The sequence below is a fragment of the Anopheles arabiensis genome, chromosome 3 (genome assembly GCF_016920715.1).
Source record: "Anopheles arabiensis isolate DONGOLA chromosome 3, AaraD3, whole genome shotgun sequence".
Lineage (NCBI taxonomy): Eukaryota > Metazoa > Arthropoda > Insecta > Diptera > Culicidae > Anopheles > Anopheles arabiensis.
This window is the reverse complement of record NC_053518.1, coordinates 34,584,803-34,611,586: the sequence shown is the minus strand read 5'-3', so window position 1 is coordinate 34,611,586 and position 26,784 is coordinate 34,584,803. Positions and strand designations below refer to the sequence as shown.

At 46.2% G+C, this 26,784-nt stretch overlaps 1 protein-coding gene across 3 annotated transcripts; it reads left to right on the top strand.

Annotated features, from left to right (window-relative positions):
• Nucleotides 1-1,286: 1,286 nt before the first annotated feature.
• On the top strand, nt 1,287-26,298 carry LOC120900694 (neural cell adhesion molecule 2-like). Of its 3 annotated transcripts, none has more exons than XM_040308046.1 (8): nt 1,287-1,605; nt 2,295-2,611; nt 13,093-13,446; nt 13,583-13,714; nt 16,737-16,889; nt 16,975-17,162; nt 17,244-17,363; nt 17,452-26,298. In XM_040308046.1, exons 2-8 carry the CDS (start codon nt 2,545-2,547, stop codon nt 17,896-17,898), a joined length of 1,461 nt encoding a protein of 486 aa, XP_040163980.1. In that variant the 5' UTR covers nt 1,287-1,605; nt 2,295-2,544; the 3' UTR covers nt 17,899-26,298. The 3 variants fall into 3 exon arrangements, with proteins under 3 accessions (XP_040163980.1, XP_040163979.1, XP_040163978.1); XM_040308045.1 differs by having other exon boundaries at nt 1,287-1,824; XM_040308044.1 differs by having other exon boundaries at nt 1,287-2,611.
• Nucleotides 26,299-26,784: the final 486 nt, after the last annotated feature.

Sequence of the window (26,784 nt, the reverse complement as noted above, 5' to 3'; positions counted from 1 at the left end):
AGCCTTCGCAAACATCCTTGGCAACCTTCGGTTTACTGCGAATAGCAAAAACATTCACGGCTGATAAGAGAATGAAACGAGAAAAAGAAGAAGTCCACCACCTGTCAAGTAAGACACACAAGAGCTGCTCACCCTCGCCAGTGAGACACTACAGCCCGGCTCGATGGCGCCATCGTTCCCTCAATCGAACGCGAAACGGTCGCTGAAACTGACAACACCAAAAAGTTGGAATATCCACTTACACACACACGCACACACACCCATACGGCGAATGACGAAGTTGTTCATTTGCTTGATCGCTGGCAGAAACTTTGCCTCATCCAGCGAACCGGTGGGGACAACTTTCCAATCAGTGTGCATGGAAATAGAAGAAAACACCAGAAAGCTTACCATCAACCGTTCGATTGCACCCATCAGTGCATCCATTTCGCGGGAGAGAGTGTGTGTGGGTGGGTTGATTTTAATTGCAACCATCAAAGGCTTCTCGGGGAACGTCTCCCACAAGGAAACTTTGCCGGGACACTCCCAGCAATCGCTTAAGCAGCACCACCACCACATTAGCTATCGGCGATTGCAACTGCGCCTGAAACGGTTCACACCGAGCTGACTACCACTTTTCACAATTCAATTCCCCAAGTGTAATTAAAATGATAGAAATTCAATCTTCTACACTTGAAGGTTCGAACTTCCCGCCTCGAACTTCCATGTAGCTCCCATTTCCACCCGGTCCGGAGAAGCCGGATTTGGTGCAGCTGGCATGATTTTAATTGCAAATCCAATGCACTGTCTACGCCACACACACACACTCTGGAGCATTACGATACGTTTAGTTTTCCGAGATGGAAGAAAAATACATGCAAATGTTGGGTTCCAGGCATGCTGACTCATACAACAACAAAAAATACCCCCTTGTTGTTTCAACTGTCTTCCTGGTCCTGCTTGTCAAGACGGCATCTGTGGCAATCGTGCGTGATCGGTCGTGTGTGAACGCATTCGTATGATGATTATGTAATTTGCTATACTTTCTTCTGTGTCCGCATCACATCTATCACCAAATCCATCTTCTGCTTGTGCACTGAAGTGGACTTTCCGAGTTCAAATGCGCTTCAGCAATGTGATGAACCCCGTCCAGTCTGCAACGGCTCGACAGTGAACTCTCCACCCGTTCGGCAGCAATCGTGTTCATCCCGAACGCTCCTACGGCTCGTTGTTTTTGTTCATTCGGGGCTGGGCTGATGATACACGGCCGATGGGTTGGGTGCTGGCGGTTCTGCCACCGTTAGAGCGTGTTCAATCGCTTGCGGAGTGTCATTCGGTTCACCAACTCGCAACGTCCAGGGCACGTGAAAAGGGAGCGTACGGCACGCGATCGAGAGTGTCAATTTTCTAATCAGAAAAGTGTGTGTTTTTTGTGTGTGACGGAAGTGCAACTAAGCAGTGTGAAGCAGTGTTAGCTGGGGAAAAGTGCATCTTGGGTGGTCGTGTGCGTGTGTGTGTGTGTCTGTGTGTGTACATTGATTGATCGATTAAAATTAACGCGTGTGTGATCTGCAGTCAAACCCGGGAACCAGTCGAACGCCACGACACGAAGATTGAAGATTGATGGTGAGCGAAATTATCCACTTTGCAGCCAGGGTGTTTGTGGCGTGCGCCGGTCGACTGCAGGAGAGGAACCAGGAACCGAGGGGCTGTACACCGAAACGATAATTCAATTTATTTCGACAACGACGTCGTGCGAGACAGAAAGCCATCGAGCCCCGGACGGATTGTTCCAGCGAGCAACGGGCGGGTGCTCGAGTTAGTAGTCCCTCAAAGTCGGGTCGGGTGAGTTGGGTGGCGTTTGTGGCGTGCTTCGTTCGACTAATTAAGAGTGTCCGGCGGTCGGTGCATCTTTGCCGGTGGGGGGGACTGTCTTTTGAAGTGGTGCTTTGTCGGTGTCGGTGTTTCGGTTTATCGGTCGGTTATTGAACCAAAAAGCCTCAATCGAGTCGTGCCAAAATTGTCCAACAATCGGCCATCGATCGGAGTGACACAATCAAGGAAGTGGTGCTAAATTTTACAAGTGTTTTCGGTGTGTCGGTTTGTGTATGTGTGTGTGTGCGTGTGTGCCTCTCTGGACTGGATTCGATAATGAGAATATAATCCAATTAAAGTGTCCCCGTACGTTAAGCGAGCGAAATAGGAAAAGCGAAGGTGTCACCTGCGTGTGCGTGTGTGTGTGTGTGTGTTTGTTCATTACATCGACCTGTGTATTAAAGCTTTCCCTCTGTATATTTTTTGCAAAATAAAACCAGAAAATAAACAGTGAGTGATCGTGCCATAGCAAAGTGTTTCTTGGAAGCCAGAAAGTGAAACAAAACAAAAATCCATCAAAATTAGTGCTTAGTGGTTTGGTGTTGCCATAACACCATGCTACAGGAAGTGCATAACGTGTGTTAATATACCAGTGCCCGTGTCCATTCACCAGCGGAACAGGGAACAGCAAACGACCGCGGAAGGGATAACTGCCAACCACGCCAGCATTCGTGTCCAGCTGACCAAACAATGATTACTCCCCGGATTACCATGACACGGATGCAGTTTGGATTCAATTTCCTGCTGCTGATTGCCGGTGAGTGTTTTCGGTTCGTCTTGGAGCGGAGCGCCACCAAGGAAAGTGTCGCAAAAGTCGCGAACCAGCGCGCCCCGCCAGGGTAGACAATTGGCCGCGTTAGCGGAACGTTCCTTCTAATTGGATTTGCTCGCTACAGGAAATGTGTGCGCTGCCGTTGTGCCGACGTGTATTGCCCTTTTGCTTCCACGAGCACTGGATATTGTGCTAAGAATAAAAGCAATAACACAAAACAAAAACAAAAAACGGATAACCAGATGGAGCGAGTCTTTGTCGCGCGGTGTTTCGTTGTTTTTTTGTTTTAAACCTTCCCCAACCGTTCGTGGCGAGACACGGCCACGGCGAATTCCGCCAAGGTCATTGTTGTGATGTAAATCTGCTCTGCTGTTTACGGTTTTCGGAGCTAATCGCATTGTGACAGCCTCCCGTCCTACCCTTCCATGCTTTGGGTTCGCTGGACAAGAAGATGAATGGAGTTCTTGGGGCCGCCATATGTGTTCTTTCGCGAGAGACAGCGCGAAAAAGGGGGGAGAAAAAAAAGCGCACTCCAACTGTCACGAAACTGTCACGCTTCACGCACGACACAGTTGGAGCATTGTGTGTTTCTGTGTGCGCTATATGCGGTCATGGCCGTTGTGCTGTGCCAAGCGTCGCCCTTTGTTTGTATGCGATGACGGTGGAGTGAAACCGACACCCGCGTTGCGATTTGCTGATTGCTCCGGGGACACTCCCCACGGGCTATGCAAAATGGAATTTATGTTCTATTCCTGGTGCCGAGTGTCCCCCTCGGTGTGATCGTACAAACTGCTGACAAAGGCAGGCACGCACACACACACACGCACCCGCGTGTTTGCAACGCGTGCAGCGGAAACGGATTCTTTATGATGCACCGACGACACCCTTTTGCACTTTTGGGATGCAGCGATGCAGCTCTCCCACTCAATCGACAAAAGGGCGGGGAGGAGGTTACACGGTGTCTTTTGCTTCTGGGAGCTCGTCATTGGCATCTGGGGTCTTCTGTCTGTGCACCTAGAATGGTTTCAGCAGCCACAATTTACGCATCAACGCTGAACGCTGCTGCTGACGATGATGATCCGTTGTCGTAAAGTGGAGTGTTCGTTTGTTCGTACTTCAACGGATTTATTTTATCTCCTCAAGGATTCTTTCAAGGCAAATCAAATCAAAATGGTAAGAGCTGAAATGGAAAACAATATGCTTTCAGTCCTTAATGCAATGTCTATTCGCGAGAAAACGGTGGCCTTTTTGCTGGATTACTCAATTTTATCAGATTTTCCATGCAACGGAAGTTTAAACTCAATTTTATCAGATTTTCCATGCAACTGACTATTTACAGGAACTACTTTGCCGATGTTGAGCTTGAGTTCGGGGAACAACAATCGTATTGGGAATGCCTTTCTTTCCTTCTGTGAAATGTCGTTCAATAGTTCATCTAGAAGATATATTTAACCACCAGCAAGTCACTATGTGGCTTCGATAATGGCATTGATGTCGGCATTATTCCCTCTGTACGTCTACGTCACCGAACCGCTTCGGTCGACTTCGGTCGAAAGATGCGATTGCATATGATAAGGCTTCGCGGAATACTTATTGACGTGTTCTCGGCGATTTCAATCGCATCGCGCAAACGTGTTGCGTCTAATACGGACGTCACACGAGGCGTAACCTCAAAAAGTTTACGCTTGATTTGTATGGGAGAGCGTAAACTTCCTGTCAAAAGATTATAGGGTTGTATGGCTGAAATTCAGTTTACGCCAAAGTTTACGCTTCGTGTGACGTCCGTATAACGTGTTATTCCAGCGCCCCAAACGCGCTTCATTCTGGCACGTTTTTGCAACGCTGAGAAATACTAGGAAAAGAAACATCGCGCCATCTATTGTGTTGCATTGGCGCAGTAGTAGAATGTTTCTAGGAATTAATATTGCAATAGCAGCGAATGGGACAGCATTGAGCTGTGTAAGGCTACCCAGAAAATGGTGCGGTTGATGAAAAGGCTTAGGAAACTTATCAATTGTTGATAAACTGATAATCTAAAATCATGTATATCTTATCTAAAATGATAGTTAAACAAACAATATTCTTATCTTACATCTGGCCGCAGCAAACAAGTTTCAATTTTCTAAAGAATTCTTTTAAGTTAAGTACCTCCGCTTTACCTTCTTTCACAGGGTTCAATTAATTGGTTCGTTCTCATAATTATTTAGGCTCATCTCACGATTTGTTTATCGTATTCCATAGCTTTTCAACCAAACAATTCTTGGAAAAGTCTAAAAATCGTGGGAACACATAAAAACATGGGAAGTATTTAAAAAATTTCGGGTAGTAATCAAAAACTGTGGGGAACCCTGCATCTCATCCTACTTCTGTTTCTGCTTCTCATTAATCTTTCTTCTTCTTCTTTTTCTTCTCTTCCTTCTTCTTTATTCCTTATTCGTCTTCTTCTCCTTCCTCCTTCTCATCTCCTTATTGTTCTTCTTCTTCTTCTCATTCTTCTTTTTCTTTTTGTTCTTCCTCTTCTCCTTACTTTCATCTAAAGAATTCGTTACAATTACCCAAAGATATCTTAACAAATTCTCTACAACTGATTAAAGAGGCTTGAGTGTGTACTTTGAGTTTATTCCACAAGAACGCTTGCGATGCTGCATGCTGTGACGTCAAAGAGCACCACGACATCGACCCTAGACCCTAGTGAGCTACGCATAGAATGTGTAGAAATTTCCCCAAAAATTAAGCATTCAAAGCGAATGCCGAAACCAATTCCCGATATGTATTCCACAAACGTCGAGCCAGGCCAGCCGGCGTACCAGCCGGGCGATAAGAAATCTACGGAAGCGGAAATTGATTAACAATCTCGAATAATTCACCTATCATTCAGCCGATCCGTTTTGAGCTGGGAGAGGGGATGAGAGTGCCTTGGAGTACCTTTCAACCGTTATCCTTCGGTATCATTTTTTATCCCCACCACCACCGAAACTCCGCATGAAAAATGTTACTTTCGCCCACCGACCCCCATCACACATGATTGATAGCGGCCTGCTGCGTTTCAGGCTGCAGAGTTGCACAGAGGGCGCTGCGAACGGTGAAGTAATGACGGGTTTCGAAAAAAACAGGACATCTTTCACGTGTCCTTCAATGCTATGTTGCTCTGGAAAAACACACTCTAAATCTTCCGAAAATCTGTTTGCTTTTTTTTTTCTTTCATTTTAAATAATGTTTCATGCTCTATGCTCTTTCTTGCTTGTCTCTCTCTCTGTCTCCTCTTCACAAAAAGCGATTTTCGATACTAAACGATCCTAACGACCCGCACACTTTGTCGCGCACGTTAAGCTTTGCGCATTTAAATTCCGGTCGCTTTATCTCGTTTCTGTCTGTCCCATCCCATTTTATCCCTTTGATTTACCGCCATTAGAACGGGCGGTACCCACATCGGCACACGCTCATTGCTCATTCATGTCGGACAAGCCCGGGTGGGGAGGAGCGTTTGTAAAATTGCACGATTCGAGAATGAATTTTTAAAAGCGCCTCTTGTTCTACAAGCACTTGGCCGCGGTTCGACATAAATTTTGCTCGTTCAGTGCTTCTTTTTCCCCTCCGAGCAAGCGGGAACCACTAGGAACTGTGTGTGTATGTGTGTGGTGAATAATATGTGACCATCACACACTCACACAGCAAAGCACTGCACACTGTCGGGGTGTCGGACGAAGGATTTGTTCGGTGCAAGGCTGCTTCATACATTTTACTTCTAATCGCTCCCCTTTTCTTAAATCCGGAAATTAATGTGTGCACGATCGCATGCACGCTAAGCGTTGCCTTCAGTGCTGGGGAAGTTGTACAAGCTAAAAAGCAGCTCCTGCAGCTCCCCATCCTCCTTCGCCCGAGTTCATTGTATCCATTAGAGCAACATTTATCTTGCTGCTATCAATCCCAATTACCCTTTCAGCCAGAAACTCAAACTGTGTACTTCGAACTGGTGGTGTGTGAGTGTGCTGTTCGAAAGGTTCATTTCGTTTTCCCTTCCTGCTAGTATGTGTGTGTATGTGTGTGTATTAGACCTACCTCAACATTTCGACCGCGCTTCACCGACAATCGGGGACTAAAACTAAACGATTATTTATTCATCACCAGGTCCAGTTCAGGATTTTTGGCCAAAAACTTCCGGCTTAAGGGGAAGCCTAGGGGAGTTTGTAGAGGAGGAGGAAAACAGGAAGGTAGGCAAAGCCACACCACCTAGCTGGACGATAAAACTTTGCTCCCCACTCGACCCGGTCATGGTTCCCCGGTCTCCCAAAAAAAGCCACACTGTAAACATGGCAGCACAATTCCCAAATTCGCTCACATTTATTCGGTTTCGGGGGCCAGTGTGGACCACTCAAAACCAGTGGTTTTCCACCTTCGGCCGCTGCGAAAGACTCCAGCACCACACTGCACCCCCTGCATCGGGTGGTTTGAGCGATATTCGTTTGAACGTTTTAGATCAAAAGAAGATCGGTTTAGTAGTGTAAATACAACGCTTTTCCTTCTGGTCGGGTGAGCGTGGGGGGAGAGCTTTCCGGCTTTAGGAAAAATCGAATGAAGTGCTGCTCGAACAGAAGAAGAGAGAAACAAAAATACAAACGACAAGCTGTCAAGACAAGGGACAGTTAAATATTTAAAACTACTCCCATCGAAACGGAACGGAATCGGAATTAATCAAAAAACTTTTGCCCCGGCCCCGTTCTCTATTTCTCTTTGTGTGTGAGTTCCTTTTTTATATTCTTACCATGCTGGCCTTTTCTACAAGAAAGAAAAGCGTGTTTTTTTGGTTCTCCATTACCACCAACACCACTTCTAACGCACCACTGGGCTGTGGAAACTGGAAAAGAGCCGTTTCTGGCCTGCACTCACGCTGCAAAACAGTCCTCCGAGTAAGCGAGCGAGCGCAATACTGACCATTATGAGACGCGGTAATGGAGGGGGTTGGGTGGCAAACTTTACCATTGCACAAACATCAAACCCACACAGAGCACAGGGTGTGTGTGTGTGTGCTTGAATGCAGTTTGAGAGCTGGCGAAGCATCCCACCGGTGATAAATAGTGTAGTGAGTTTGGCCCGGTTTTCCCATTTCCCAGCGCCGAAGCTGCCAAAAACATGTTGGGTTGGTGAAGGGCAGAAAAAAAGAACATATCGCACAAAAATACTGCGGTTTTTAATTTCCTCCTTTTTGTGTTCTCTCTTTCTGATCAGTGCCGTTTGAAAAAAGGGGGAAAAAGTTGCACCGCGAAGCGCACAACCCAGAAACAGCTGATCAAATTGTGGTTCGGTTGAGTTTTTTCTTCCCACATTGCTGCTTCCCGCGGGCAGCGCGGGAACTATCTTGTGCTGTTTGTGATCGCACGTCGGTCGAATAAATACCGACGCAGCGCACTCGATAGGAAAAAAGAAGTTTTTCATCTCCTCTAGGCGGAGGGGAGCGGAGAACAGAAAACAGAAAACAGAAAGAGTGGGACGATAACTTTGGCACAACTACCACACACTCGCCCACCGCCGCACCGGACGATTCCATGCTAAAAACATATTTAGTTAGCTTTATGATCAAAACCATCAAAAATAGACTAGCGAAAAGAAGGTAACGAGCGGTTAAAAATGTAAAGCAAAAGCTGCACAAAAGTTCACGCTTCTTTCCTTGTCCTCCTGCCTGGCTGCCTGCGAAAGTTCTGTAATATGTGCTCGTGAAAGATTATGGAAAACTTTGCATTTCATTTTTTTCTTCTCGTTGCTTTTCTCCACCTGCCCTGTGTCTTATGTTTTCGTTCCATACCCAGAAATAGAATGTAAAGAAAACTTTCCGCTTGTTGGGCCGCATGTCCCCACGGTTCCGCAGGTCCAATTACATCACCGTTTGTGTTGGTTGAATTTATTAAAATTTTCCAACTATTCAACAACCTCCATCCGCGTGCAAACTTCCCGGCTAGCAACCCTTCCAACATCGACATGCTCCGAAAGTGCTCAAATTTCAGGTCCCGAAGCCTTCAACGCTGCAACGCTCCGTTTTGTGCCGTAAAGTATGCAAAGCCGCGCACAAAACGGCAGCATGCATGCATCCGGCAACGCTTCATAAGTTCCTTTTGATGATCGGCTACGGCTGCTTTGTGTATCGTACCGGCTTGTCTCAAATTGCACATTATCGAGTGGCTTCCGGATACGTCAATCTCAGTCAGTGTATTTCAACATTCCTGCCGGCGCTTGTTACCGATTGCCGTGGAAGACGCACGCACCACACTCGATGCGGGCACCCCATTCGAATGCGTCAAAGTTTCCAGTCTCTCGAGTGTGGTTCATTGAAATGGAATGATTATTATTGGTGACAATGTGCAGTGAACCGTACCATCGATCAGTGCTGGTGGTGGTGGTGGTGGTGGTGGTGGTGGTGTGTGTGTGTGTGTGTGTGTGTGTGTGTGTGTGTGTGTGTGTGTGTGTGTGTGTGTGTGTGTGTGTGTGTGTGGGTGTGGGTGTGTCTGTGTCTGTGTGTGTGAGGAAAGGATTAAGCTGCTGCGTGTTAGGAACAATGCGAGCAACGAACACACGATTACTGCTTCTAATTACCTTCAGGGTAGGAGCGAAGTGATGGGACACATTCTCGATACATTGCGGATTTTCTCGCCTTTCCTTCCATAGAATCGATCCAATACGAATCAGACTCTCACCACCCGTCTTGCTGGCTTCGCAAACATCTCTATCGATTCGCATACACCAGGGATAGCACAAAAGCTTCGAACAAGAGCTCTATGCCAAGACCCAACATCAAAAGGAGGGTTCTGCATCACCCGCCTTGCACCTACACACTCTCCGGTACGCTCCCTGTGCATGATTGCGGAGCCAACTTTGATTACATCCATCGCTAATCAAAGCAAGCTGTCACTTGTGTGTGTGTCGACTCCACAACACAAACCGCACACGTGCGTCGCGCAAGGACGTCGTGCAGGGCGTCGCGTATGCAAACTATGCCGAACAAATCCGAAAATTGAATCCCGTCACACTTGCCACGATGTCCCGCACACGCCCACGCACACAGACACGAACACGACCCAAGGCAACGGTGATAACAAGTCAATCTTCATTCCGTGGTGCTTCGCAATGCGCTCCATTGCGAGACGATCGTGGAACACGCGGGTAATCATTGCGACTAGCGCGACACCCACCACCTAAGGTCCTGCAGGTCTCGGTCGACCCCGAGGTGAGGTAAAAAGGAGTGACTAAGCAGTTTCTGACAACACTATTTCGGTATGGTACGTCTTCCTGCTCGTCTTAACCCAATCAACTGTCCGTGGGACAAATCCACCCCACAAAAAAAAACCTTTACCCAATGTCGCTCACATTTTGAGAGCTCTTTTACGCTCCAGTCTTTCCGTTCGTGCCGCGCTGGATCCTCGTTTTAGTGTGACCGCACACATTTATCAAAACGGCTGACAACGAGTGGGTGATAAATCGGAACGAAACTTATGCGGGCGTGTGTGAGTGTGTGTCTGAACATGAGCGGCGGAGCGCGTTCTAACAGCTTCATTTTTCCGCCTCGTCAGCTTAACCGCACCGCGCAACCGTTTAGCGTCCATCCATCCCTTGCAAACCCTTGATTGATTGCAACCATCATGTGAGCTTTCGTGGAACGGGTGGATAGCTTGATGATGGTAATGGTGCATAGCTTTTAGCATGAAGGGATCGGTTCCATTCGGTACGGCTACCTGGCTACCCCGGGCACTGACATTGCCACATTTCCAGTAAGACATTTCCACTGGGAAGACCACAACTTCCATCAGGGCCAGAACAAAATTTACAACGAGCTCGAGATTATTAATTTCGTTACAAGGCATGACGTTGCAAATGTTTTTGAGGTCAAACGTATGTAGTTTGTGTGTGGGAATCGCCCAGAGGGCATTCTTGTTCTGGGTTTTCATTGAATCAGCCTCGAAGGACTAATATCTGCATAGCTGTTTTACTCTCTTCGATATCTGGAGTGTTAAGAGGTTTATTAAATATTGAATTTTGCACTACAATTCATATCTATCACACTTTACACATTAACCAGCCCGTTTCCTTAATTAAAACGATGTAAAGATAGTATACTTTCAGGCGAATAAACGTAACAAACGCTTTATTTCAGCCAACCGCCTGCAGCTATGCAATCTACCAAGCAATACGTTCATAATATGGCCTTACATACAGCTGGCTTGCCTTGCTTAACAAGAACACGCTTTTCTGAGCCTTCCAACCAGAAGGTTCTTTCCGCACAATCCAATATCATGGCTTCGTACGGGCTTCGCTCTTCCGCGTCCAATCCCGCTCAAAAGCCTCCACCTTCTTACGTATGCGTTTCGTAACGTGTCCCGCTATACTTCTCCTGCTAAAACGCTTCCGCTCAACTGCCAACTACAATCGGTCTAGAATCATCCCCTTACATGAGGAGCCGCAAATAAATCCTTCGCTTCTTAAAGGAATCGAAAAGGCGTTCGGTGCCTCGGTATCTTCTCCAAGAGATGCGCTTTACGAACATCAGATTCGCCCCAGGTTCCTCGCAGGACTCTCGGTCACTATGTGGTTGAGTGTAATTTATAGATCGTCTGTTGCAGCGGCGTACGGTACGGTGCTTTGCTTCTACTACACTGCGATACACGATTACGAACAGCATATACCTTCCTGTAAGCCACACTCTGTCCATTATACCATATTATGCCCTCCAGCCGTACATCAGGAAGCCGTTAAACAATTAATTACAATTCGTTGTTTTGCTATTAGCCATAAATTGCATTCATCTGCTTACGGGATCGGCAAGGCTGCCGGGGGTGGGGATAAAACGAGCTTTTCACAAGCCATCAATGTGAGATAATTTTAATTTAATTTAAATGCCTTTTGCTGCCCTCGGAAACGTTCGTGTTTTCATCAAACAGCTCTTTTCAGCAGCCATAAATGGAGGGAAAATAGAAACGGAGCAGGGCTTTGCAATAGGATTGACGTTTTAAGCCATCTAAACCCTTATATTATACCACTAAAGTGTGATACAATCGTTCGCTACTTATTGCAACCCCCACCCACCGGCCATTCACAGTCCGCTACACAAACACTATCAATGCAAATCGCATTTGATTTGATTTTCCATCACATTTGCATCGAATGCGCCAGCAGAAAGTTTAGTGAAATAAATAAATATCTATTAATTCGCGCTAATATTAGCCCTGACCTGGAATGCCGGGAAAATCGTTCCGAACGCCAGAAAACCACAACCCCAACACAGATAAATGATTCAACAATAACGATTGGATTATGGTGATGGTGGCACACTTTCTGATTGCAAATACCACCATCACCCTCCCGGGGCTGGCACTCATATTTACACACTGACACAGATAAACAGTATCCGTTTCTGCTAAATGTGTGATCACAGCGAATGACAAATCAGCGGTTCCGATTGTTGATTATTAGCGAGTGATTATTTGCCAACGATGGGATGGTTGGTACGACATTTCGCTCGCTGTTGAATGTTTTATCGCACAGCAAAGTAATCAATATTTCACTCTTTTTGTTATTTCTATAAAAGTAAAGTAATTGTATTTCCACACCCAAGAGAGATGGGTTATGTTTGTTTTGCCTGAAAGCGGTCTAACAAGCGCAAAATGTCATACGAATTGCATACTTTGCGGAGTGCTTGTTTTTTGGCTGCTTTCGAGCTAAAAAACCAAGTCCAACTTGGCCCATGCGTCATTAACACTTTAAGCGCCGCGTCATATGAAATCGCATGACGGCTTTGTTCACCGCTCAGCTCTGTATCTGACGCTCCCCAATTCTCTTGATAACGAATGAGGTAGGAAAGAGAGAACGAGAACGACATGTGCTACGCCGCTTATCGAAATGAAACAAAAGAGTGATAATAGTCGCTCGAACAATTGTCGCTCTCATCGCTCTCTTGTCATGCGCTACGTGCTCACTCGCAAACTGTGACGTCAGGTCGGCGGTCAAAGTGTTAACGTAGTCTCACCGGGGGTGAGGGGGGGGGGCTACACAATGAGCTAACCTCAAAGGTCATTCGATTAAAAGAACGGAGCAAGGTTTAGAAAGAATTGAAGCGAAAGTATGCCAAATGCTGCCCGTGCTACCCACACGCTTACACGCAAAACTCTCCCCGATGGTAAATTAATCTTTGCCCGACCGCCGTCACCCGCACCGAGTCGCTACGCCGGTCCGGACTAATTGACACAATTAATCGGACGCTCGGAAACGAAACCGAAGATGATTCATGGGTCTGGGAGTTCTGGGAAATGGTTCTAGCCAACACATCTGTCGCATCAGCACCTCACCCGATGAGTCAAATTGCTCTGACCCTCCGTGCTCGGTGTGTTTCATCGTATAAATCTTTTCTTTCTTTTTGCCTTTCCTTCTCTCTCTCTCTCTCTCTCTCTCTCTCTCTCTCTCTCTCTCACTCTCTCTCCCCATAGCATCCTCGATTAATGGCAATCAACAAATCTCGAAAAGTGACGCCCTGAAGCTGACGCCCGAGGAGGAGATGGCCCACTTCGTCAACCAGTCGCGCATGGTCACCTGCAGCCATCCGGACCATCCGGAGGTGCGGCTCAAGTGGCGCAATCCGAAAAATGCCATCATTAGCGAAACCAAGGGCCGGGTGCACATCGAGGATAAGGGCGACTCGCTCGCGCTGATATTCGAAGCGATTGCCCGCACCGACCAGGGCAACTGGACGTGCGAGGTGGACGTCGAGGGGACGGCCACTGCCACCGAGGGTCGGGTGACCGTGCCGGCGCTACGAAAATCCTTTAAAATGATCGTTTACGGTACGTACCGAGCCGAAAAAAGGATAACCAGGGCGTGGTGTTACCAAGCGGGAGGTTGATGTTGTTGTAACCTCTTTGTACCCTTTTTGCTTCCTTTTTTCCCGCCTTCTTTTTTATACTGATGCACTTCCAACAGAGCCCATCTCGTTCCGGGATACCAACACGGTGCAGACGGCGGTCGAAGATAAGGACGCGACCATCCGCTGCGAGGTAAAAGGACATCCGGAACCATCCGTTTCCTGGTACTTTAACGGCCAACCCCTGTTCTGTAAGTTGTGTGTGTATATGTGTGTGTGCTATATCCTTCGTCACCCTGCATCACCCTTCTCTGCCCCTATCCCAATACCACCATTACTCAAACGAAGTGTGCATGGGCAAAAGCGTGTACGACAACGCTTCCAGCCAGGTACAACTCTTTCCCCATCGTGCAAGCTCTGCAAAAGCTCTCTCCATTCCTACCTGTGTACAGATCGCCTACAGAGGTACAATGACCATCATGTGCCATCGGGGTGGTGGTGTTGGTGGTGAAAATTTATGTCTCTTCATCGTTACCCGTTCATGATGACCATCTCTTACAAGCGCGTCGTTCCTGCTCGTCATTGGCACCATAGTGTGTGTGTGTATGTGTCCTATTTTTTTTTCCTCCCGTTCATCACCAACCTGAAGCCGTAGCAGCCATTCAGGCGCGTACAGGAACGTTTCGCTGACGCGCTCAAGCAAAGAATGCAATGATTATGGCGAAGAAACATGCATTGTTTCGCTGTGATGGCACACACAATATGTGAACGATGTGCTTCGCCCCGGCAACGGATTTTAAAAGCTTTTCACTCTGACGATGATCATCGTGTCCTGGGCGGGTGTGTGTGTGTGCGTGTGTTGAGGTTTTTTGTTACACTCTTTTCTTTGGATGTGTGTTATTTTTTCGTACATTTACTACACCGCTGCACTTAGCAACCGACCGACGGCGAACCGTGTGTGACGTGCGGTACAAGCATCAACGACAGGGAACAGATTTCTTAACAGCAAATGATTCATAAAAGGATTTTCATCCCCCTTCGTCGCTTCTACGCTGGCAATTGAAATTGAATGCTGCGCGGTGGAGAGCGCGCACCGGATTGGACAATGCACGCGGTGCGGTGTATTGCGGTGTAGCATAACAGCAGGCGTAAAGTGTTTCTCTATTGATGGTGATGCTTTATGGTGGTTTTTAGTGCTTTTTATGGGACGCTTTGCAATTTCGGATGATTAGTGCAATGGTAGTGTGCTTTGCTGTTATGATGAGTGCTTGAACTTCAAATATTCCGGATTGGGTTTTGATGGTTTTAGAGCTGTATTAACGATGAAACATTAAATTCTTCCTGGTTTATATTAACGTTTTCTACAGTTGTTAACGCCGAACATTAATATTATCCAATATATTTGCATACATTTAGGCGCTCAGCATACCACAAACTAAGCATTACCAAGCGTGTTTTACATAAGATTTGAAAACTCTTAAAATTTACACTAGAACTCAACACAAATAGCCTCCAAGCATCGCTGGCACAAGAAATGGCCACTCCACCCGGGAGCATAAATTCTGGACTGCAGCTAAAGAATTTAAATGAATCCTCCAAAACTTTTTACCCCCAACAGCCAGGCCAACACAAAGCCTGGATCGCTTGTTTAGATACCCTTAACTGATAATGATGCAAGCGGCGAAAAAACACTTGGATAACTACTTGAGCAACCTTTTTCCCTCAACACTGGTGCACCTGCCTTGCAACAGAGAAAACGATACAATTTCCAACACTCCTCAAGCAACGAAATAGTAAAAAAACAACACCAACAACGCCCAACTTGCTGCTTCTCGCGAAATATTCGCCCCGACAGCAAACCGCACCAGCCGCTAAACCCACAACGCTAAACAACTTTTTACAGCGCCCAACAACTTACCCGCCAACTATTCCACCGGCAGCTTCAACCCGCACGTTCGGTGCTACCTTAAAGAAAGGAAACGATAAACCACATAAATCGTATCATGGAGTCGACCGTCTAGCGGCTGAGCGGCCGCCCACCAGCGCTTGGAAGCGTCAGAAGTTGTGCCTCAAATTAATTGTTACAGCAAGGATGGACCACTCCTTATCCGTTCTATCCAAACCTTCTTGCACACACATACAGACACACTGAGCGAAACACCCATAACCCAACCCAAAAGCTCGTTCGCCCTCGTTCTCGGAACGGAAGAGCGATAAATAAAACACACAAACAAAATACTTCCTACAGGCAGGTGCTCCCCGGCAGGGGAGTCCGGGGAGTGCCTGCGAGCGGGGAAGCGAGGATCCGGAAGAAAACTAGAACTAGAACCGCAAGCCGGAAGAAAAACTTGCACGCTCCAATGGTTCGGCGCTTTTCTGCGGAGTTTTCCTACACCGCTGCAGCCCCTCGGGCGCTTTTCTCCATAAAATATCAAAAAACTAGAAAGTCATCCCGCAAAATGCGTCGACGTAAAGCGAAGCGGAACACACACACCAACTCCTAGCGAGCGAACACTTCGCGCTGAGATCTTGGAGCAAAACCTCGTTCAGTTGAACACGGGGCTGGTTCAGCTTTGCAATACACTTTTGTTATTGTTTTTGTACGCCTCGAGTGGCACGGATTGCTTGCGAAAGCACTTTTGCCACAAAAACAGCGGGGCGATAAAAAAAACTCATTAGTTGGATGACGTTTGCATTCGGTGGGTGAGAAACAAAAAAAAAACCGCCATGACACTGTGTTATACCACTTTTGTAGTCCAACCGAGGTGTAAACATTGTCACGAAGTTGTGAAACCACTCCGGCGGTGTGAAACGTCGCGAGATAGTCAAAAAGTTGCAGTTGCGAGATGTTAACGAGATAGTTTTGATTTACAGATAGCATAGTTTTAGGCGTTTTTTTAGAGAAAGTTTGACTTTCACGCCTTAAAGTATGCAATTGTCATTACAGAATGTTTATATTATAGCACTTCTTACTCCATTTAGCTCAATTTCATCGATTTCTGTCACCTGGGTCCTCGTCGTGACAAAGGCTATATCATGCAAATATTTTCACACATTTTTCGTCGTGCGCTTGACATTGCACTATCGATCTGGACCCCGACCAAAACCTTCTCCCAAACCACACCACTACCCTCATTTGCATATAATTTGAATCCTAACAGCAATTTGATTGTTTCCAATGCCAATCCCGAAACCCTTTTTCCCGTTATTTAAATTTTGCCCACTTTTCACCTTGTTAACACGACCGTTGCTCATATCCACCTGCACCTGCAGTCTCCAACAACGGACGGTACAGCAAGCTGGCCGACGGTATGTCCATCAAAAAGGTAGTCCAGAACGATAGCGGCGAGTACACGTGCAAAGCGTTCCAGATCTCGGCCACCGGTAGCAGCTTCGAGGAGAAGACGATTCGCCTCAACATCAAACGTACGTACACGGTGCCAAAACCGCTTTTTTGTTCGCTAAGTGTAAATTCGATTCCGTGAGAGCCTGTTTCCGTTTTCCACCGCAGACAAACCGTACATGCCACCGTGGAAAAAATCCATCTCGGACGCGTACGGGTACGTCGGTGGCATGGTGAACCTTACCTGCGAAGCGACCGCCGAACCGCCGGCCAACTTCAGCTGGTCCGCCAACAATAAAAAGCTCACCCCGAAAAGCCACATCATTTACAACGGGCGCCACGTGTCGATGCTGCAGGTAATGGGCAGATGGTGGAGACCACACCACGGTCCGTTGCTACTTCTAATTCATTTCCTTCTGTTTCTACGTTTTATCCAGATCATGATAAAAACCAGCAGCATATTCGGCAAGTACAAGTGTGAGGCGAAAAACGAGCTCGGGTCAGTGACGCAAGAGATCCACCTGAAGGAAGGCACCAAACCCGATCCACCGAGTCTGGTGAGTATTTCGAGTGCTGTATTTTATAACACCGCACACACCCACTGACACGTGACATTTTCGGTATCCCTTTTTCCAACGCCCTCAGTTTCAGCTGCGCGGTGTCAACTCGGACACGCTCGACATCGACGTCGGCGCTACAAAGTCCCATGACATCCCGCCCGACCCGACCACCGTCATCGGGTACCGGTTCGAGCTGATGCCGACGGACGAATACTTAAAGTCCCGCTCGTGGGACCACGCCAGCCGACGTGACTTCGACGTGGCCGACGGTGCCACCTATCTGCTCGTGCAGCTCATACCCGACACCAAGTACCTCATCCGGGTGGCGGCCCGCAACGCGGCCGGCCTGAGCGACTGGACCGAGGTGAAGGAGTTCTCGACCCACCCGGTGCAGCCGCACGGTACGAGCGGCTCCTGTGCCCAACCCACCGACGCGTGCTTCAAGTTCGTCTGGCTGCTGGCCGTGGCGCTCCCGGCGGCCCTATCCATCACGCATCACCGGTTTGCCGACCTGACGAAGGGACGGTTTTAAATCCCCTCCCCCTGCAAAACCCCCCAGAGTTTCCCCATCGGTTCGCGAAACGTAACCTTAATGCGGGGAAGCTAATGCGTTGGTGGGTGTACATTCACGCCCACACGGGAAATTAAACCAAAAAAAAAGGTAAGGGAGAAATTGGCTTCACATCGACAAACACTTTGCCACACACACACACACAACTGTCTTCACACGTGCGTTTACGCCAGTTCGGGTGCTTCCTACACACCAACACACCAGGTTGCAGGCGAATGATCGATCGGGCATGATGACGAAATCCCCGCATCGCAAGCGGCGCGTCCGTGAGTGGCGTCGTACATGATGAGAAAAGTTTTTAGTGTCACTTTACGGAAATTACACTCGTTTAGCGCGCGATGGTAGTTCATCTTCTCCTTATGACATACACATACACTCACCAGCACGAAGAAAATGTTGCGTAAGGCTCTAATGCATCATCCAAAAGTGGTACTGTAAGATCAGAAAGAGGAGCAAAAAACATCTCCAGCATCGGACGTAAAATCGCATTTCATTGAGAAACAGAGATTTATGGCGACAAAAAGAAACAAACATAAACACTATTAAAAACGAACGTTGTAGTGCGGATTGCCAGACTTCAGGCGCATCGTAAATGCAAATTGAATTCGTTGCGCTTAACAGTATGCAATGCGCAAGTAATGAAGGCTCCTTTATGCACAGTAAACTCGGTACAGAGATACACATGGAAGGACACACCAACACACAGAAACACATCCCTAGAGCCAAAGAAAACCCGTCTCCCTTTAGAAGTTTAGATAAGTATCGAAGAAGAAGAAGAAGAAGAAGAAGAAGATAACATTTCCGTATGTTTTTACGTGTATATTAACTAGTTGCAGGATGCAGAGTGTACGAGGATGTGTTCACAAAAACACACTCCGAGCAGATAGTGTGCGTATGTGCGTGCGTGTGCGTGTATAGGTAATACAAAAAAGTTACTATAGATAAAAAGGGGTCCCACGGGGGGACTAACTGCACTAGCTAGAAGATAATTATGGCCTGTTGTGTTTTTGATATCTGTTTATGAATGGCAAGAACGTTACACCCTTCACCCTCTTCCCCCGCGTAATAACGTGTTAAGAAGGAAGGAATTAATAGAAAACAACACCCACACTCACTGTTCACACTAGTGATGTGCTCTCTGGAGCGCGCACCTACGACTCCGATCTGACTCCAACTATTGTTAGTCCAATTCCGACTCCGACCAAATCGGAACCACTAGTTCCGTCTGGAGTCGTAGTCGCCCAGAGTCATCCGAAGTCGCCCGGAGTTGTACAGAGTCGTTCGGAGTCGTTCGAGGTCGGCTGTAGTCGTCCAGATTCATTCGGAGTTGTCTGGAGTCTGCTCTAAGTGATCTGGAGCCGTCCGGAGTCATCCGAAGTCTGGATAATGCTGGACGCACCTACCTTCCAAAATTTTCAACTCGGTCCCAAAACTTTTGGATTCGGATGGGAATCGATCCCGGATGTTTGCCAACTGTACACATCACTAGTTCACCCACAAGCAAAACCCCCAACCACACCTTCCGAGGAGAAATGCGCAACTTTATTGCATCGTCACCAGCCGTTCGCCAGTTGTTTTCCCGCAGCAAGAACTCCCTGCCAAGCAGGAACTTTTCCTCCCAAAAGCCTTCCACTCAATTATCGTGCGGCGAGGAAAACATGAAAAAGAAAAACCAGTGCTTCGTTTATTAAATTCTTGACCTCCTTTTCTCGGGAATCAACTCATTAGCTGACCGTGTCCGTCGCAGGCGTGTCGGCGGTGCCGGCATCGTTTTGGGCACTCACAGACACTCACATAATCCACCGTACTGGCTGCACCTGCTTACCTGCTGCCTAGCGAAAGGAACTACCAACACCCGGACCCGGGCAGGCAGCCGCAGGAGGGGAAAATAAGTTGCTCCTAACAATTGGTTTAGCTTCTTGCTGTAGCGACCCCGCTGTAGTGTTTTATGTCCGCGCTGTCCGGATTTTGGAGCGAGCGATCGTTAGCGAAAACGAACTCTAATCCTTCTCCGACATTCAAGCGCAAGCGGAAGAGTGTTCTGAGCTGGCCTGGAGAAAACAGGAACGAGGTGCTAAGTCGTGAGACGTTGCAGTGTTTCCGGTAGGTTGTTGCAGTTGCTGCCAACTGACGACCACTGATACAAAAGACACACAGCAGCAGCAGCAGCAATCTGTGCAGCAAGGGTGCATCTAGATGCGCCGCCCGCCTTCTTTGCAGATGCAATTAACTAGATAAAAAGGTTTCAATTCTACACCGCGCCACTTTTCGGGAAAAGAGATGCTGAGATACAGAGATGTCGCAGCGAATGGAATGCTTTCAGTGTTTCATTTGAGTCGAATGGCTTCGGTGTTTTGAGATCTTCTTTTTTTTTGCTGTACGTTCTATTTAAGTTTCATTCGACATGAATTTTGCACTTCGTTGACACATTTCCATCTTTGGTTTGGTGGCTTTCGGGGACGGTCGGGGAGGAGACCTTCATCCTTCTTCTTTATAATTTTTGTTCTCGTTGCTAGTTTCAGTTCTCTCTTACTCCTGTTTCCACTTGCAAGATGAATAAATATAAAAGTCCCACCGGGTTGGGAGCAAATCGGCGAACTCCTGCATGGACAGTCACGCTGTTTTCGGTGGGAATTCCGCTTCATCAGCATTCCCGTTTTCCAACCCGTTGCGGCCACACAAGAAATCTCGCTCATAAACAACGGCACATTCACATTCGCAGTACGATAGCAGTAGAAAGCTTGACATACACACACGAACAGAGCAGAAAGGAAACGGAAAACGGAATAGTTTTCTATTTAAAACGGAAACGATGCGCTCGCTTCCAGTTGCCGTCAGGAATGGAAATTGCACCTGCACGCGCTGTTCCGGCTGTCCGTGCGTTGCTATCATATGCGAACCACACGGACTGCACGGTTGAGAGATTGATGCTACAGCTTTTGGTGTTGTTTTCGGTCCGAGTTTTACTTATACTTTTTCTGAGCTTTTTTTTGCTTTTTCTCACAAAACAACCAACCAAGCGACATCAAACGAGCGGCTGCATCTAGATGAAGAGCACTTTTTTCACTTATTTCTGTCCACTGAATCGGTCTTGCCGGTCGCTTTAGAATGCAAAATATGCGAGAGTCTGCAAGTAAAAACTGTCCTTAAAAGAAGCAAGGAAAAGAAGGGAGAAAAAACAAATCATTTAAATTTCATAGCCGCTCTTTAAAAAAAGATGAACAAAAAGCAAAAAGATGCGAAAATTGGGGCAAACACATTTTAAATTCACTCTCCAACTCGCCATTCCTTTACGGACGACAAATTTACTGGCTCGCCCCAGTAACTCCGCAGGAAAATGCATTTCATCTGCACGAATAACACCTCCAGCGCGGAGGTTGAGCACGCCGCTTCACGCCACAATAATTGCATTTCACTTATTAAATCAACCCAATTTTGCGCGTTCCTTCTGTCGCTGTCACGTTGAACGCTCGCAAAAGGAAGAGAAAAAAAAACAACGTCCCAGAGCGAAATAATAAATTGATCCGCGTTCGGCTTTCGGCTCGCACCCGAAAAGTGCGCACATAATCGAATGCAACGTGCATTATGTGCAGCGGGGAGGGCAAAGGCGTTATTGTTTAAATACAACGCTTCCCCTTGTGTCGCAGAGCGCGATCGTTTCACCTTCAGTGTCACGTGGCGCGTTCCGAAAGTTTAAATTAAAATTTTTGTTTTTTTTTTCTCGCTGCTCACCGTCACCGTCGCTGCGTGCAAAGTGCAATGAAGAATCTACGGGACACAGCAAGGTGCACGCGCAAGGGTGAAAAGCGTTGAAAAACTTTCCGCACAAGATTCGCCGTGTCGCTTGCAGTCGCTTGTGCCGTTATAAATGCGCTCTTGCACTTCATCGGCTGACGATGAGCCAGCGCGCGCGCGCGCTCGGAAAGGGCATTAAAATAACTTTTATGCTTATCATTTTATGCATCGATGCGAGCCATCTTCTGGACAATCTTTTCCACCCCAGTGTTGTGTTGAAGCGCACCATCGCATCCTTTCGACAGGACGATGGAAGTTTCAACAGGGGGCTATGAATTTCTCCTGCTCACAGCATGATCATGCGATGATGATCATAGTTATGATGCTCTATTGCTATCTGTTTTTTGCAGCAGATGACAAGCAAGAAGGAGCGTTTATTCTTTTTTTAGATGACTTTTAACTCCCCGTCTGAAAATGGGATAAGCAAATTTGCGAGCTGAAACAGAATGGAGCAGGAAATTTAAATTAAACCCAACTTCCACTGGAACTGAACGCTCATCTGTCGATGAGATGGAGATGATCCTGTTTTCAGCCCTTTCTTTTTTTTTAAACAAAACCAAATAAGTTGTTCCGGGACCGCTTTGACGTGTTTGTTTGCTTCGATTCTTATGTGTTATTGGTTCTGTTTTTTGTGTGTGTTTTTTTGCATGTTCCAGTTCTATTTTAATCCCTTACATTTGTAGGCTTTATTCTATTTTTTCGACAGCAGGCGAACCGAAAACAAACAAACAACAACAACAAAAGCGGAGTGTTATAGAAAATTGAATATCGCGATTAAAAACCATTTCCAACTAGCCCACAAACCCCCTGGAAGGATCGACATGGGGGTATGAATGATAGTGAAACAAACACGAAAAAGAGAGAAAAAAAAAGCTCCAAATGGCCAGCCCGATCACGAATTGATTTGACCATAACCGGGCAGACGGGCCGAATATTGCACATTGGCACAAACGAACCGAAACGTGCAAGGAAACCCAAAAACCGAAAAGCGGAACTCCCTGCAGCACTCTGTACCACAGGCGAGAGGACGTGTGCATACGTTCAGAAAAATCCTCAAACACACACGCACGCACACACACACACTGCTTTTCCGTTTCCGCTTACGGTGGATCGCGTTTTGTGTTTGTGTGTTTTTATCCTTGTTTGGTTATGTTTTTTTTTTGTTTCGGTCATATTTCGAGCTTCCATTATTTTTATTGAACCGAACAAGCGTTGTTGTGGTGTGGGTTAAAGTTGGGCGCTATCTAAAGCGTAAGGATGTTATAGTTCGAATGCTATCATGGAGCAAAACAAAAAAAAGGGCGCGGCGCGAGAGTTGGCAAACCGACACGGCGAAACGAGTGGCTATTAATTTATTTATCATTTTGCTTTATTTTAAGAGCTACAGTCGTGTGTGTGTGTGTGTGCAGGCGGTAGAACCGGCGAGATACGCTTAACTCAGCTGACAGAACCCCTTTATTTGCGCTATGACTAACAAGGTGTTTACAGAGGGGTTTTGGGAACTTTTTGCCATACAAATTGCATAATTTTAGACGTTTTAAGGCGTTTTATTATACTTTATTTGATTTTATCAACAAAAGAAGCGTAAATTATCAAACAAAATTCATTTATGTATTTAACTTAACAACATGCCCGTCATGGGTTCAACCCCCAAATAGTCCGTGCCGCCATACATAGGACTGACAATCTTGCTATGGGAGGAAATCAAAAAGTCACTGAAAGCCAAACCCGCAAGTGGTACAGGTAGGCCTTGACCGACAGCTGTTGCTGAGCCAGAAGAAAAAGAAGAAGAATTCATTTATACTTCGCTCCTTGACAAGGATTTTACCGATCAAAAAAGCCTTTATTGCACCTTAAAAAGCCAGGGACTGTTAAGGGCTCGCCAAAACAAAAAATCCACACAATAATCTGCACGCATTCTCGCTTCCGGATGTTTGGGCCGGGTTCCTTCTCGCACTACTTTTTTCCCACGAAATCGCCACGAAATGATTTATTCATCACAAAACGAGCCCCGTTACCCGTTTTGTGTTATCGACAGCTTTCACAGAACAAGAGATGTTCCTCTCCGCTGCTTTTAGGTTTTACCTTCGTGAATAATTACATTTTTGTGTATAACAACCACGTACGAACGTGTCCTTCCCTACAAGGCCTTTTTTGGGAAGCATTGTGTGTGTGTTAACGTGAGTGTGGAGCATCTTTTTTTTTGCGTGTGGGACAGGGGGTTACGAAAATGTGTTACGCAGGTAATTTCCAATACTATATGCTGTGAATAATTAGTGCCATACACGCGAAAAGCACGATTATCGTTGTAAGCTCGCTGCTGCTCTGCTGCGTACGTAGCAAATGTGTATTTGCTTGCCTCTGGATCTTAAGCTCATCTTACTCGTTGTTCTTGTGCGATCATTTATACCTACGACACGTGATAAGGATAAGGATGGATGGTGTTTCCTGCAATGAATGTGAATAGGTGTATAAATTTAACATATTTTGATTACGTTTTGCGCTAAGCTTTCAATATTCCGTCTGTTTTTGTTCCCATTTATAGTCTCTCTGCATATTGATGCGTGTTGATTTTCAATTGCCTATGAGCGAGTTTCCAATGAATTCAATCAACATGGCAATTTGGTGCTAAATATAAAACACCTCAATACTAACCTGATATTGAGAAATGACCTGTCATTGAGCTTCATGCATGCATTCAGCACTTGTTCTTGTTTGTGTAGAGGTGTATCGAATGGAATAAAATAAAATTAAACCAATTCATCATGTGTGTGAGACAACATACCAATGAAACAAAAAAAACTGAAACAAAAACCAATAAAATCACTTCATTAATCGTGAACGACATCGATCATCAAATGCGCTGTCCGAGTTGATAGAGACTAATAGAAGGTCAGCCTTCTGTTGTGTTGTGTTCAATTCTGTGTTTTCTATCATTATCTCTCCCACTACCAACCTTCCGCACTCCCGCACCAGCGCCGTTATCACGAATGGTTAATTATGAGTAAATAAAATTTGGATTAAATCAACCATAACTCATCCGTCGGGTGTGTTCCGCCGGGCCAGAGCTGGATATAATCAGTAGCGATAGAGGAAGAAAAAAAAGGGAGTGGGAACCGAAGCCAACATTACTGTAGGGCAATGCAATGACCTTACCTCTCCCTGTTTTTTTTTGCACCACCCTCGCGTCACGGCACCCGGAGTCACGCAGTACACACAGAGGTTAATTTAATTATTTATCCTCCAACTCGGACACACACACTCAGAGGATCGATACTAGGCGTGTCGGGGCCGGTGCAGCGAAAGAAGTGAAACACAATGAATTGAAAAAGAGATAGAGAGGGAGAAAGCGAAAAAAAGAAGTGAAATAAAATGCTTCCCCAAACCCTTTCGCTACCTTTCTGTGCCCTCCGCGCGTTTGTAAACTGACACTGCGGACGGGCGCTATGGTTGTTAATTGCTAGTAATTAAAATTATTATCACCACCAAGCACAAGAACGGGTGACGAGCGGGCGAAGGGAATGCACATTCTCACACCCTCTTCATGTCGTTGCATCAAATGCAACAAATTATTAAACAATCAAAACCGAACACACCGGGCAAAAGGGAGCCGAATGGAAAGGGGAATTGCGAGAACGAGTCATATGGTGCAATCAGTGCCATACTTCTGGTTGATTGAGTGCGACCAAGATATACGGCTACGGCTGCAATCTGGTCCAACTGCAATCTGTATTGCAGTTCACAGTACCATTTGCTTATTTATAGAAAGTGTTTTTTTTTTTTCACTAAAATGAACTGAACTTTCCGAAGAAATAAATACAGAAAATAAAAATAAGTAAACACCACAAGAAACACACACATACAAACACACGAATAGATCAAATCAACAGTTAAGCATTACTAATCTACTACTCCTTCTCCTTTCAAACCCCCATAATCATTAAACTGTGTAGTGTAAACGAATACTAGCGAAGGAATGAAAAGAGATGGATTTGAGAAATTAAACGAAACAGAAACGGATACGTTGTAAGATGTAAAACCGAAAAACTAAATCAACAAGACTTATCGAAGGGAAAGAAAAAGAAGAAGAATAAATAAAAACAAACTTAGAATTTGTAAAAAAAAAAAACAACAACAACAACACGGCAAACCGAAACAGGAGATTAAAATTAAAAACTTCAATAAACCGTAAAACGATGCATAACTAGACGAACGGTGAAGAAGAAAGTAGCGAACGTTATTGATAAACTAATTACACAGCACGGCAAGCAGGCGGAGGAGGAGAGGAAGAAGGAGGATGCTTTTCACTAGAACTGTCGTGTTCCACAATCGATAACCACCTTGGGAGGAAAAAACGATTCCGGTGGGTGGCACTGGTAAATGAAAGAGGAAAAGAAAAAATAAAAAAGAGAGCAAAACCCAAAACAAAACAAGAAGTAAAGAAGAAACAATCGGCTAGCATTAAAGTAAAAAACGAAACTGTAAACCAATAGAAAAAGCAAACAATTAAACTGAACGAGAATTGAGAACGAAATAATAAATCCAAACAACAACAAACAAACCAAACGAATGACTGATACAGGTTTGCAGTCTTGCAGTCTGCAACTTTGTTTATATACGCGACCGATCGCAACCCAAACATGCCATCCGAAAGAGAAGGGACAATCTTACCTTAAATGTTAACTTTACCGTACGTACTGTGGCTGGCTGCTGTGTACTGCACGCCCGAAGTAGAAGGGGAACCTCACCTTCGATTGCAGCTGATTGACTGCTTTTGCGCTCTGCGCTTTGTGTGCGTTTATTTTATTTTTGCGTACATTCTTGCGCCTTGACGCTGCCGTACGACCTTGCACTTGAACACGGTTCGCACGCTTGCAGAATTTTATTCGCGCGAAATTAAGATCAGTTTGCCGCTCGATTTGGGGCGCGCAAGATGTGTATTTTTTGGAGTCCGGCTGGGTGTGTGCCGTGTGAATACGAAATTTCGCATTATGCCACACCCCAAACGGGGACGTGGTGTCCATGTATAAAAGGTGTCAGCGCGGTGACGCC